Source organism: Akebia trifoliata, chromosome 1 (assembly GCF_017979445.1).
Source record: "Akebia trifoliata isolate Shusen 1 chromosome 1, ASM1797944v1, whole genome shotgun sequence".
Taxonomy (NCBI): domain Eukaryota; kingdom Viridiplantae; phylum Streptophyta; class Magnoliopsida; order Ranunculales; family Lardizabalaceae; genus Akebia; species Akebia trifoliata.
Window position 1 is genome coordinate 20,685,731 of NC_141375.1, and position 13,888 is coordinate 20,699,618.

A 13,888-nucleotide genomic window follows, 5' to 3' on the forward strand; every position below is an offset into this window, starting at 1 on the left:
AGTAAAGATAAGAAGAAAAAAATTATAATACTGATTCAAATGCATCGACTTAGTCAAGTTTTCAAAAGTCAACCACAATTTGAATAGAATTTGGCCAAGTTACATAGGTCCACATCAATAACAAGGTTCCAACTAGTTTAGTTGCTAAAAACATGTAGTTGTTAATACCATAGACCTAACTTCAAAAACCACCCTCATTGAGTTAATGATCTCATAAAAAAAATAAGATTACCTACCGGCAACACTAGAATTTTTTGAAGCTACAAACTTGTTAAATTAGTAAGGTTTGTGAATGTTAATACCACAACGAGTTTAAAACCTGCATTTATCCACCACACTTACTAAACCCTAACCCGCTTGCCAACCCTAGAACATAGTTTTAAATCTTGTCCAAGACCGAGATGACTAGTTCAAGACGTCTCGCTATCGTCCATCAACAAGACAGATAGACAAGTTAAATGTATCAGACTAGATTTAAAATTATGATTCATTTGTCTCATTATTGAACGAGACAACTCAAATGTATCGAAAAACTCGTCTGAGATGACTCAATCTCGTTTATGGAAGAGACGAGACGTCAAAATGAGTTTTAAAATTATGTCCCTGAAAGATTTGAAATTAGCTAAATAAATTATATTCCTCCATTTTACCTTGTCCAAAACCAAGTCTTATTATAGAAAATTAATTCATATCTACTATCACATCTAATTTCATAGTCTTAAATTTGCACAATCTTCTAATTCAATTCTCACTCTCTTCATTCCATTCAGACTTGCCCAAGTTTCAAAACTATGTGGATTGCACTCCCAGCATGATTTTAAAACTTCGAAGATTCAAGATTATTCACCTAAAATTTTGGACTAAATAAAATAATTAAAATATTTGTGATCTGAATAAAGATTTTGTGACTGAATATCTAGTAATCCGCCTAATGATTAGAAGAAAAAATTAAGTATTCAAAAATATTTATATTTATATTTATATTAAAAATATATTTAAACAGCTTATAAAATATTGAAAAAATTATTAAGAAAGGATTAAATATTTTAATATTTAAGACAACAAAAAAATAGTGGGATAGTGGAGCATTTTAATAACTTGCTTTAACACCCCAGAAATTTAGTCTCTATTTAAAATGCAGGACAGTCCAACAACTTGATTCGATTTTGGTAATTTAAAAAAAAAAAAAAATAGGTCTTTTTTTAATATTAAAATATTTTACTCTCTTTTATAATTTTTCCTAAAATATTTGACTCGTCTCGGACGAGTCAACTCGGTGTCTCTTAGACAAAATGAAATACCGGGTTTGAAAATCATGGGGTCTAGGGTTTATCTTCGGAGTTTGGAGATTTACACTTTTCCCTCCATGAAATCTCTCCAACTTCTCTCCATGATAGATAATCGCAATGAATTTCAACAAAACAGAAGAATCAGAAACCAAAGAAGATCAATCTCAGTTCTTCCATCCATCCATTGCGAAGATCGCAGTCGCTCAGATTTTCCAATCGATTGGCTTCACAGGCTCTCAAAGTAGTGCTCTCGAAGCCCTAACCAACATCGCAACTAAATACCTCCAAACCATAGCAAGTTCCGCCTCTTTGAACGCGAATACCAGCAGAAGAACCGAATGCAATCTGTCGGACGTAATTCACGCAATTGAAGACATCAACTCGATTCAAGGCTTTAATGGAGCATCAAATGCCAATCGATCCCTGTTAAAATCAGGAATTCTAAGAGAAATAATGAATTTTGTGAGATCTGTCGATGAAATCCCCTTCGCTAAACCGATCCCTCGTAGAATAACAGCAAAAAGATCAGATTTTTTGCCAAGATTGGCAAAATCTAAGAAAGTTCAATATCAGGGTCGAGATCAAGGTAAGTATTTCTCTCATATACCACCATGGGTTCCTAAATTTCCTGATCCGAGTACGTATAAAAACGTTGGAATTAGGGTTTGTAGAGAAGAAAGAATCGGATTCCGTAAAGAAGAGAATAATGTGGTGTTAGAGAAATCAATTGTTGGGAATGTTGAGAAGGTCGTGGATTTGAAGGATGAAGAGAAGAGGGTTTTACCGGTTGAAAGGCCGAAGGTAAGTTTCAAGCTAGGGTTAGGGTTAGGGTTCAGTGTAGAAGTGGGTTTGAGAAATGGGGTTTGCAGAGGATTTAAGAAGGTTTCTTGGCATAATGGAAGCGTTGAGGAGGAGAATAAGAGCCTAAAGAGAAGAAGATAATCTCTGGTAAGCATCACCATTATGGTTTTTTTTTTTTTTTTAACCTTTTTTTTGTTTCCAAAAAATAGATAACTTTTTCTTCTGATAAGGAAAATAACTGTTTATGTTAATTTGTGTGGTAAAAAAATATAGATTAATCTAAGGAAAAAAAGTAATACTTTTAATTTTGTTATTTGATAATCCAATTTAATCCCAATTTGATAATCCAATTTAATTTGGGGGATTAAATGGAGTTTTTCTTTCATGCATTGAGTTAAAGTTTTAATAAAATAAAATTACCATTAAAAAGTAACCGTCTATGAGTAGAAGGGATTGAACCCACGACATCCTTGAACATAGAAAACATGTTTTACCGCCTAGTCTAAACAAATGTTTTTAATACTGTATCTGTTTTGTTTTATTTTAAATAGAAATTTTTTTTTAATGGGCTGGGGAAATAATGTAAAAAAATTGTAATTTTAAATGTACCTTGCAGCGCGTTGGAGACTTGAACTTGTGACATTCTTGATTAAAGAGGAGTGTTTTGCCATCTATGCTAATTGTCTTACGTAATGGAAGTTTAGTTTTGTTAAATTTTAAATGAATTTGTTCATCCACTTGGCTTTTCCTACACTAAAATCCATCATCATCTCCAAAACTTCTATCCTCCTTGTTTGTGAAGTATTTTATCCAAATTCCATATATCGCACTTCTTGACGTGAAAATGGACCATATATACTTTTTCACTCGTATCTCAATGAAAAACACTTATGATTCCCATACACTTTTACGTCAAGAAGTGTGATATGAGGTTCTAGCCTGACATCAATTCAGCATTATTAAAAATAAAAATAAAAAAACATTGAAGATTACTAGAGAGAAATTCAGGTAGAAATTGAAGAGAAACATCTAGGTAATTCACCTTAACCAAAATGTCGAATTAGGTCTGAATTAGACTAAAAACTTCGTGGGAAAAGAACATGGCATCAATGGGCTTACTTTCAACTTTCTAATAGATTTAAAATAACTTAAATACTCCCATCTTCCATCTGTAATTATAAAATAAAATAAAAAACCTGATTTTCTTCCCAAAATCAGTCCCCTTTAAATTTTCTTTGCCTTCATCTTCAAACCTAAGATTCTTTCTACTCCTACCCAAGGGTTCTCTAGTCTCTACTAATAGATTTTTTTTTTGTTTTGGAGGGGGTGGGGGAGGAAAAAAATGTAGAAGTGGAAGAGCTTGAAGTTAGATTTTTAGAAGAAAAATCGAGGACTTTTACAACAAATTGAAGATGAGAGCATTTAGTTAATTTTGTAAGTCTATGTTAGGGGTGAACACCAATCACAAAGCACAACGAAATTTATCTACCCTTTTTGTATAAATTAAATAGTCAATAGCAATAAAATAAACTCAATTCCAGTGCAGAAATATAATTAAGTACGACACCAAGAATTTTTTACATGAAAAATCATCCAAGGCAAAGGGAAAAAAATCACAGGACCTAGTCCAGTCAAACTTTCAACTATGAATGATAATGGATTACACAATCTTCTCTAGAGAAATATCTAGAGGCTACCAATTCATCAAGAATATATATATATAATATATATATATATATATATATATATATATATATTATTGGATTAAATATAAATTAATCACTATATAAAGTGGATTCCAAAAAGAATAAGAAAGATCTCACTGAACAACTGGAGAGGAAAATCAATGATCAACACCTGTCGATATGTAACACTTGTCATCAAGAACAATATGTTGTAATATGATCAAGATCGGATCACAAACGATCTTCCAATCTCTAACGGAAGGATTATATCAAAACCCTAATTCTCTCTCTAAAAAACGGTGACTATTTATCAAATTGCACAGCAACTCTTGGATTTATAAGACATTGAGCCGACTAGGTTTTTAAAAACCTTTGGCTCATGTAGTCCACATAAGAGGGACCACCTAACAAATCTCCCCCTCCAGATTATGTGGGGGGCTCCACCAAACTTGCCACATTTTTACAAGTTTCAATCTTTTGTATAGGCAACACTTTTGTCATCATATCTGACTCATTATCATTAGTATGGATTTTTCCAATCTAAAACAATTTCTCATCCTGTGCATCACGGATCCAATGATACCTAACATCAATATGTTTAGATCTTGAATGGAAAATCGAATTCTTACTCAGATGGATGGCACTCTAACTATCACAACAAAGCAAAAAACTTCTCTTGATGTAAACCTAGTTCTTGTAAGAACTTCATCCATAGCAATTCGTTGGCGGCTTCTGTGATAACAGTGTACTCCACCTCTATAGTAAACAAAGCAACACATTTCTGTAATCTAGATTGCCATGACACTACTCCCCCTTAATAAGTAATTAGGTACCTGAAGTAGATTTTCTGAAATCAATATCACTAGCCATATATGCATCTGTGAACCCATCAAGTACATGTTTACGATTGCCGAAGTACAACCATACTCTCGTAGTACCTTTAAGATACCTGAGGATCCATTTCACAACTGCCCAATGTTTTTTGTCGGGATTAGAAAAGAACCGACTGACAACTCCAAACGGCATGAGCGATATCAAGCCTCGTGGACACCATAGCGTACATTAAGCTACCCACGACTGATACGTAATGCACTTTTTTCTTTCTCACTCGTAGGACTTTCCTTTAAACTCTACTTCAAATGGCCTGCAAGTAGATAGCTTACTGGTTTTGCCTTGCTCATGTTAAATCTGTCCAATACCTTCTCGATATAACTCTCTTGTGATAACCACAATCTTGCATTTTTCCTATCACAAGAGATATTTATACCAAGAATCTGTCTTGTGAATCCCAAGTCCTTCATAGCAAAGGACTTACTCAATTCCCTCTTCAATTTGTTAATTTTGCCAATGTCATGATCAACTATCAACATGTCATCCACATATAATAAGAGGATAATAAATTCGCCATAAAAAACTTCTTCACAAATACACAATGATTAGAAGTAGTTCTATCATATCCGTGCTCAACCATAAAGGAATCAAATTTCTTATACCATTGTCTCGAGGCCTACTTGAGTCCATACAGGCTCTTTTTCAACCGACACACTAGATGTTCCTTGCTTTTAGCTGTGAACCCCTCTTATTGTTCCATGTAGATTTCCTCCTCCAAGTCACCATGGAGGAAAGTAATATTTATATCAAGTTGTTCGATCTTCAAATTCATATTGGCAGCCAAACCCAAAACAACTCAAATAGAAGACATCTATACCACGGGTGAAAACATTTCTTTGAAGTCAGTGCCCTTCTTTTGATTGAACCCCTTTACAACCAATCGCGCCTTGTACCTTGGTTGTAATCTGTTTGGCTCAATCTTGCACCTGAATATCCATCTATTCTTGAATGTTTTCTTTCCCTCAGGCAATTCAACCAACTCATATGTGTGGTTCTCATGTAAAGATTTCATCTCTTCTTACATGGCTTCTAACCACATATTTGTATGGTCATATAGCATAACTTCTTGATAACTTTCTAGCTTTCCCCCATCATAAAGTAATGCATAATCATTAGCCAAATATCTTTTGGAAAGTTGGTGCTCTCTGATGGATGTCTCAATTGAATCTCAGCAGATGGTTTTGAAGAAGCTTGTTCGAGTTGTTCTTTTGACTTCATATTATCAAATGTAGGCTCACTATTTCTACCAATTGTATCAACCTGTTCTTCTAGTACATCTTTCATATGTTCATCATGCGTCGCACTAGGAGGAACAACTGGATCCAAATCAACGCGGTCTTCATTGAAAGACTAACTTTTCTGAAATATGTCTTCAATGGTTTGATCTTCAAAGAAGACGACGTCTTTGCTCCGTACGATTTTCTTACTAACTAGATCCCACAATCTGTAACCAAACTTCTCATGCCCATAACCTATGAAGATACACTAATTGGTTTTGCTATCAAGCTTGGATCTCTTATCTCTGAGAATATAGACAAATGCCTTATAGCCAAACACTCTCAAGTGCTCAAAAGAAACGTCTTTACCGATCCAGACCTTTTGAGGTATATCACAATCCAAAGGAATTGATGAAGAAAGATTGATCAAGTCAATTGCTCCTCATTGCCTCACCCCCAAAAAGATTTAGGCAATTTTGCATGAGAGAGCATACACCTGATTCTTTCACAAATGGTTTTGTTCATTCTCTCTACTGCGTTATTATGTTGCGGAGTCTAAGTTACAATTTTCTAAAGTCTAATACCATGGCTTCTACAATACTGTTCAAACGGCCCTCTGTATTCTCCACCGTTATCAGCTCACATTTCAGCTCCCTTCCAACTTCCTTTCAACTATCATGTGAAAGACTTTGAACATATCCAGTACTTGGTCTTTAGTTTTCAAAGCAAAAACCTACACTTTTCTAGAATGGTCATCAATAAAAGTCACATAATAAAGTGCACCACCAGGAGTTTTATTGTTCATAATGCAAACATCAGTGTGAACTAAATCAAGAATGTTAGTCTTTCTTGATGGTGGGGATTTTTGAAATGAAACTCTTCTTTGTTTTCCAACAAAAAAATGAGTACAGGGCGTTAATAGCATACATTTGCTATTAGGTAGGAGCTACTTCTTGGCAAGATCTTGAAGTCCTTTCTTACTCATGTGACCAAGCCTCTTATGCCATGACTCAGTGGAAGTTTCATTCTCAACAACATTGACATCTCCCTGGACTAGTCTTATTTCTGTCTTGTAGAGAGTGTTAATCTTCTTCCCCCTGGCTAAAATAAGAGAACCATTAGTAAGTTTCCACTGTCCACCTCCAAGGTAATTATGGTAGCCTTCATTATCAAGTTTCCTAATAGAAATCAAGCTAAAGCGCATATCAGGAACATATCTGACATCTTTGAGAAGCAATTTGCACCCAATGTTGGTTTCCAACTGTACATCTCCAATGCTCATAATTTCACATTTTGCCTCACTTCCCATCCTGACCCAACCATAGCTACCACTAGTGTAGGAAGAGAAGAAATCTCATCATCATAAACAAATACCACATCACCAACAAATACAACTGTTGCAATGTCATTTTCATTTTTCTGTTCTTCGCCTTTTTTCTTTAAACTGTTCCCTTTTAAATTTTATGCACTCCCTTTTGATATGCCCAGTCTTGTCACAGTAAAAACATTTTATGTTTGTTCTTGGCATAGACTTTCCCTTTGACTTGTTACGATTGTCATAACGGCGAGGTTTTCTGTTTTTGCTTTTCCCCCACCTTTTTATAACAAGTGCCTTTGAATGAAAAGAAATACCTTGCTCTTTTCTTCTTGCTTCTTCATTGAACATGTTGTCTTTTACGATACCCATAGTCATCACACTGTTGAGAGTCAAATTACTGAGTAACACCACCAAGGTTTGCCAACTGTCTAGCAAAGAACTCAACACAAGTAATGCTTGCACCTTATCATCTAACACAAGCTTCATGGCAGATAGCTCATTCAACAATCCCTGAAAATTACTCAAATGCTCTGTAACACTCTGCCCATCTTTGTACTTCAAATTCACTAGCCTTCTTATCATAAAGGCTTTATTTTGAGCAGTCTTTCATTCATAAAGACTCTAATTTTTGTCAATGACTATAAGCATCAAGTTCTTTGACGACATGGTGGAAGACACTTTGATCAACCCACTGCCTAATATGTCTGACAGCTTTCATATTCAATTTCTTCCAATCATCATCGATTTTCGTAGTAGGTTTGACACCTTTCAACTCAATAGGTTTAAACAATTCTTTGCAATATAAAATATCCTCCATCCTAGCCTTCCAAATTAAATAAGTGGGAGCTATGAGTTTAACCATGCTATTAGATGACTCTTCCATTTAATTTACACAAAAAATCTACAACCAACGCTCTGATACCACTTTGTTAGGGGGTGAACACCAATCAAAAAGCACAACGGAATTTATCTACCCCTCTTTGTATAAATTAAATAGTCAATAACAATAAAATAAACTTAATCACAATGCAAAAATATAATCAAGTATGACACGAGAAATTTTTTGTGTGGAAAACCCTCCAAGGCAAAGGGAAAAAAACCACAAGACCTAATCCAATTAAACTTTCAACTATGAATGATAATGGGTTACATAGTCTTCACTAGAAAAATATCTAGAGGCTACCAGTTCATCAAGAATATATCTATTCTTGGATTAAATACAAATTCTTTACTATATAAAGTGGATTCCAACAAGAGTAAGAAAGATCTCACCGAACAACTGAAGAGGAAAATCAATGATCGACACTTGTCGATATGTAGCACTTGTCATTGAGAACAATATGCTATAATATGATCAAGATCAGACCACAAACGACCTTCCAATCTCTTGCGGAAGGATTATATCAAACTCCTAATTCTCTCTTTAAAAAACGACAGCTATCTATCAAACGGTACAACAACTCTTGGATTTGTAGGACATTGAGCCGGCTAGGTTTTTAAAAACTTTTGGCTCAGTCTATGAGAGAAGATCAACATCATATGGTTATTAGATTATAATTTTATTGGCTTTTTATCAGAATGATCATGATTATATTAAATGTAAATATAAATGTGAGGATACCTATGACCACTCAAATTTTGGTGTTGAAGACTTCTACTCCGCCTTTCTCATTAGAGTGGTACTACACAGCCTGCGTTGGACAGTGTGTCCAACACTGAGTTGACATGGCATGCACCTAGGTCAACTCAGTGTTGGACCCGGGCAGTAAAAAAAATTAGAAGTTTCTATTATTTATCCCTAGGATAAATCTCAATAGCTGGATTTCAAAATTGAATGGCTGAGTTCATGGATTCGGACCCAAATAAAAAACTGACTCTATCAGGAGAGAATGTACCTATGTTACCCAATTCATTGCTACTAGTCCGAACCACCAACCGGTGTGAATTCGCGATACAATTCATACTAGATTCGTATAATCAAGGGAACCACAAACCCACCAACTTTTGGTTGGGTTTCGACGAATCAAAACATTTGGTTCAACAAACCAAAGCATTAAGTTCGGCGGCAAACCCAGCACTTTGATTCGCCAAACTAAATAAATTTTTATATTTTTTTCATTGTTCATATTTAAAATTTGAATTAATAATTTTTATTGAACTTAGAATTTAACATTATAATTGTACATATATCTTGTATACTTGAATCATATAAATGCACAAGCAAACCAAGCTAACAAACCGATCTAAGAAACCAATGCGAACCAAGAAACGAATTATCCCTACCTAGACGAACTACAAACCCCAAACCTGAATTCGTACTGATCGAAACCCTAAACCAGGTAACATTGGGTTGTACAAATAAACGATTTCATCCAAAAAAATACCCATCATATTGAACTTCTTGCGATAGATTTTAATATCTATCTTTATCAACCTTCAAAACTCAAGAACATGTCAGATTTTATAGGAGGTTAAAGATCACGGGTTTGGATTTGGGAGAAACCCAAAAAAAAAAATTCAAACTTTCTCAGATTTCCCAAAATTAACTTAACTGACCTGCAGCTTAAACCCCACTAGATAATTGTGGAATCACAAATTCAGTATGATTCAGCCCCACCATAAAGTGAATTTTACTAAGAAAAAAGATTTGAAGGGATAGCAAAACCTGGCTACTTCCATGTGTGTTGTTGAACTTACTTAGCAAGAATCCTCAACCACAAGAACACTACTTGTGCTAGACTTCTAGCACATTTAACCACATTTCATGGGGTGGCATACCTTGCAACTTACAAAGGTGAGCGCTCTTGAAGAACATAAACTACAGTTTTCAAGGATAGATGGCAAATCTTGCAACTTGCCAGCCTGTGAAACTTAAAACCCAGCAATAATATGTTCTAACACAAGAACACTACATTTGTTAAGATGGTCTCTTCTTATACAGAAACTGCATTTCAATGGATAGCAATTTCAAAGAACATGATACTTTAATCCAACTAGACCTTATCCCCTAGCACAATAACATAACTCTTGTCACTTCTCGGAAAGACCCAATTAAACAGTTGACATAGGGGTATATGTTACTATAATGTTCTCACCCTCTTGAATGACCTAGGGGTATATGATACTATAATGTTCTCAGCTCACTTGAGGATTGACAATGATGTTGATACAATATTTCTTGGTTAAAAGACAAAGCAAAATGAATTGTGGTGATCATCACTTGGCTTCCTCAAGTGGATAAGTAGGTTTAAAAGCCAACATTATTTACTGGCCACTAATCCCCCTTGCCTAATGAAAAAAAAAAAAACACTCCCATGGCGATGACAAAGTCAATACCAAGTTAAACAATTTTTTTATGATTATCAAAGCAAGGTAACTTTGTGGGTTGAATTCACCACTTCAAAGAAGTTACGGATAAGCTCGATCAAGCAAAGACAGGGAAAGCCCAAAGGCAACTTGAGGGTCTCGTTATGTCTTTAAAATTAACCAAAAAAAGTTCAAAACTATTTTCATTTTTTTTCCAATATTAGTGTGAAGGCCAGGTTTTTATCCTAGGTCTGTGGTACTTTAGGACCTAACCAAGGTGGCACCTTCAATTCAGTACGCCACAATATTGGCTAATGGTACATGTCTTTTTCAAATTAAGCTAGGGTATGAATCTCCATTTTGCATCCAGGTGCAAGGTTCTCCCATCGACAATGCATAGTAAACTTCTCATTTCACACCACCAAGGCATCACTTAATTGGGGTGAGGTCTAAAACTATATACAACAGCTTCCTACAGCCAATAGACCTATTATCACCCGACCATTCTCGAGATCATGATTTTAAGGCAATAGAAAAATCATTATAGTGTGGTTATCTTGTTAAGCAATCCTTCCTCAAGATTTGTCCACCATTGACAATATTAACAAAGACTGACTAAATTTTTCCTAAAATCATATCCCTTTATTCTAATCTAAAGGGATTGATTCCACCCTAGACTGACATAGGCCCCCCCTACCCCCAATAATGAAACCTGACGCTGCGGATGTTCCACTGGATTCATTGCAACACCGGGGCGTAGGGAGTCGAACCCAATCTTAATTCCATCCAATAACCCCACTCATTCAATCACTTGCTGGTGATTGCTGCCGTTCAAAGAAGGTTCAACTAGCATGTGTTAAGCATATAAAATGTATTTACTAATGGAACTACTTCAAGTAAATTATTCAATTCTTTTACATTTGAAAGACAAAAACAACCGATCAATATTAATAAAGGGTTTCTTAAGAAGAAAAACAAAAATGATTCTCAAAGAGTTTTGGCTACAAATGACTTCCTTGCCTGAGAGTCCCGTAGTTTTTAAAGGCATGTGAGTGCATGACTCAGGGCAAGCACACTAGAGCCGTAAGTGAAAAGTATGTGGACACAAAAGGCACTGAAGCACTAGGGAATACAAAGAGATAAGGGAGGATATGAACTAGCTCAAAAAATTTCCTATTTAATCCCCACATGCCACAAGATGGTACGTGGTTGTGGGAGAAAGCCTCAATACAAGTGCATTGGGCAAGTCTAGAGCTAGAAAACCCCATCAACCCTCCTCATCTCATCAAACAAGCTTACGCATAAGAAAAACTTGGTATCGATAAAATACGGAAATATGGCAATAACAACATAAAACCAGAAGAAGAAGAAAAAATAAATTTTATACAAAACTAAGACACCCAACTAAGGGTTTTCTCAAAATAACACAAAACACCTATTATAACAAGACCGAACAGAACAATATCAATGTACCCTTCCCTAAACAAAATTCATAATTTATAAATCAAGCAAGAAATCCATCCAAGCAAACAAACCTATCTGAAGTTTTCACACAAATAAAACAAGAATTCATTAGATACTTCCATGCCCACGTCAACCCATCAACTGAGGCTTTCATACAAAAACACTCAAAAGTCAAAATTACTGAAATATGGTGAGCAAATGAAACGAAAATCATTTAATATAAGATCAAACAATCCCAAATAAGTGTTCTCTCAAAATAGGATCAAATCCCACACATTCATCCAAATCCACCTCAATTCAATTTATCAAACATAAACACTCAAAATGTCAAAATTACTGAAATGTGGTGAGAAATGAAACCCAAATCATTTATGCAAAACTAAACAGACCCCAATAAGAATTCTCTCAAAATAGGATCAGAATCCCACACATCCATCCATATACACCTCAATTCAATTTATCAAACAGAAAAAAAATCAATTCAAAATTACTGAAATATTGTAAGCAAATGAAGGCCAAATCACTTATATAAAACTAAAGAAACCCAAATAAGAGCTCTCTCAAAATAAGATCGAGATCCCACACATCCAACCATATCAAACTCAATTCAATGTATCAAAAGGAGTGGGTTCAGATAACAAATAAAAAACGATACAAAATCTCTAAAGTTCTTCATAATATCTAGATAGACAAAAATAAAGTAACAAAATTTCAAGAGAGAGATATAGAGAGACAAACAGCGGATCCATTTAAAACCTGAGCTTGGAGAAGAACCACCTGTTCTTCCCAGTCTTGAACCTCTCCTCAAAGCGTGCCTTCGTCTCTTTAGCAGCTGTAACCTTCTTGTCTCGAGATTGGAGTGCATCGACACTCACCACATCCTTGAGATCCACGTCGAGGGTGTAACGAGTGGGCATGATGTGATTGTAGTTCACAAGCTTGATGAAAGCTTTTACTCTGGATTTCTTCGCTGTCTTCTTAGCAGAATCCTTGCGAATCACCTTCTTCGGATACTTTGCGATCCCAGCGACCAAACAGTGTCCGTACGGCTTTTCACGCGTCCCTTCGTCGAAGGATCGAACAATCACGGCCTTACGTCCAGCGAATCGTCCCTGCAAGACGATTACTGCCTTGTTTGGTTTCAGGAACTTGACCATTTTCACAACTCTTCTGCTTCGCCTCCTCTCTCTCTCTAAGAAGATGAAGAAGAGGTGACCACGGTTCCTTATATACGAGGGATGAAATCATGGTTTTAGAACTCGGTTTCGCGTCTCGTCTCGTTCGCCCCAATACCGAGTTAACTCGGGCGATAGTCTGTCTCGTTTGACATTGAGACAATGGTTTTTAACCATTTAAAAAATCTGAAAAAATTCAGAAATGATTCCTATTAAAAGATGAAATTAAAAAAATATAAAATTAAAAAAAAAATCATAATATACCTATAAAAATAAATAAATTAAATACTTACATTGTGTTATCTATTTCATTTTCATTACACAAGTGCACCAAACTTGTTTTCCAAACACAACATTTAAAGAGCATCAAACTTATCATCAAAAATATCAAAGCATTATTATCCAATAATTTATACTAGAACATCAATCCATTTGAACTTTCTTGAAATAATACACAGGCACTACCAAATTTTCAAATGAATCATTCCAGAGTTTCATGTGAACATAAAGAAACATTGAGTCGTTAGGAATCAATCAAAAAATTAATTACAATTCGATAAAAGGCAAATACAATGAATATGTTCATATATGCAAAAATAAATTAAATATTAATATAACACTTAGTTTAAGTTTAGTCTAATTCGAATCCAAGACAAACATTAACTAAGAAAGACTTGTAAAAATAGAAACTATGAAAGCGGTGCCACAATGACATAAGTTAAAATTTGCACTTATGTCTGAT

General features: G+C 35.0%; 2 protein-coding genes across 2 annotated transcripts; one reads left to right on the plus strand and one right to left on the minus strand.

The window, feature by feature from the left end:
* The first annotated feature begins 1,406 nt into the window (after positions 1-1,406).
* Positions 1,407-2,231, plus strand: LOC147410886 (Bromodomain transcription factor). Its single transcript, XM_086428290.1, has one exon. It carries the CDS (start codon positions 1,407-1,409, stop codon positions 2,229-2,231), a length of 825 nt encoding a protein of 274 aa, XP_086284416.1.
* Positions 2,232-12,537: 10,306 nt separating this feature from the next.
* On the minus strand, positions 12,538-13,184 carry LOC147410887 (large ribosomal subunit protein eL27). The gene has a single exon (XM_086441236.1). The coding sequence runs from the start codon at positions 13,126-13,128 to the stop codon at positions 12,721-12,723; it is 408 nt and encodes a 135-aa protein (XP_086297362.1). The 5' UTR covers positions 13,129-13,184; the 3' UTR covers positions 12,538-12,720.
* Positions 13,185-13,888: the final 704 nt, after the last annotated feature.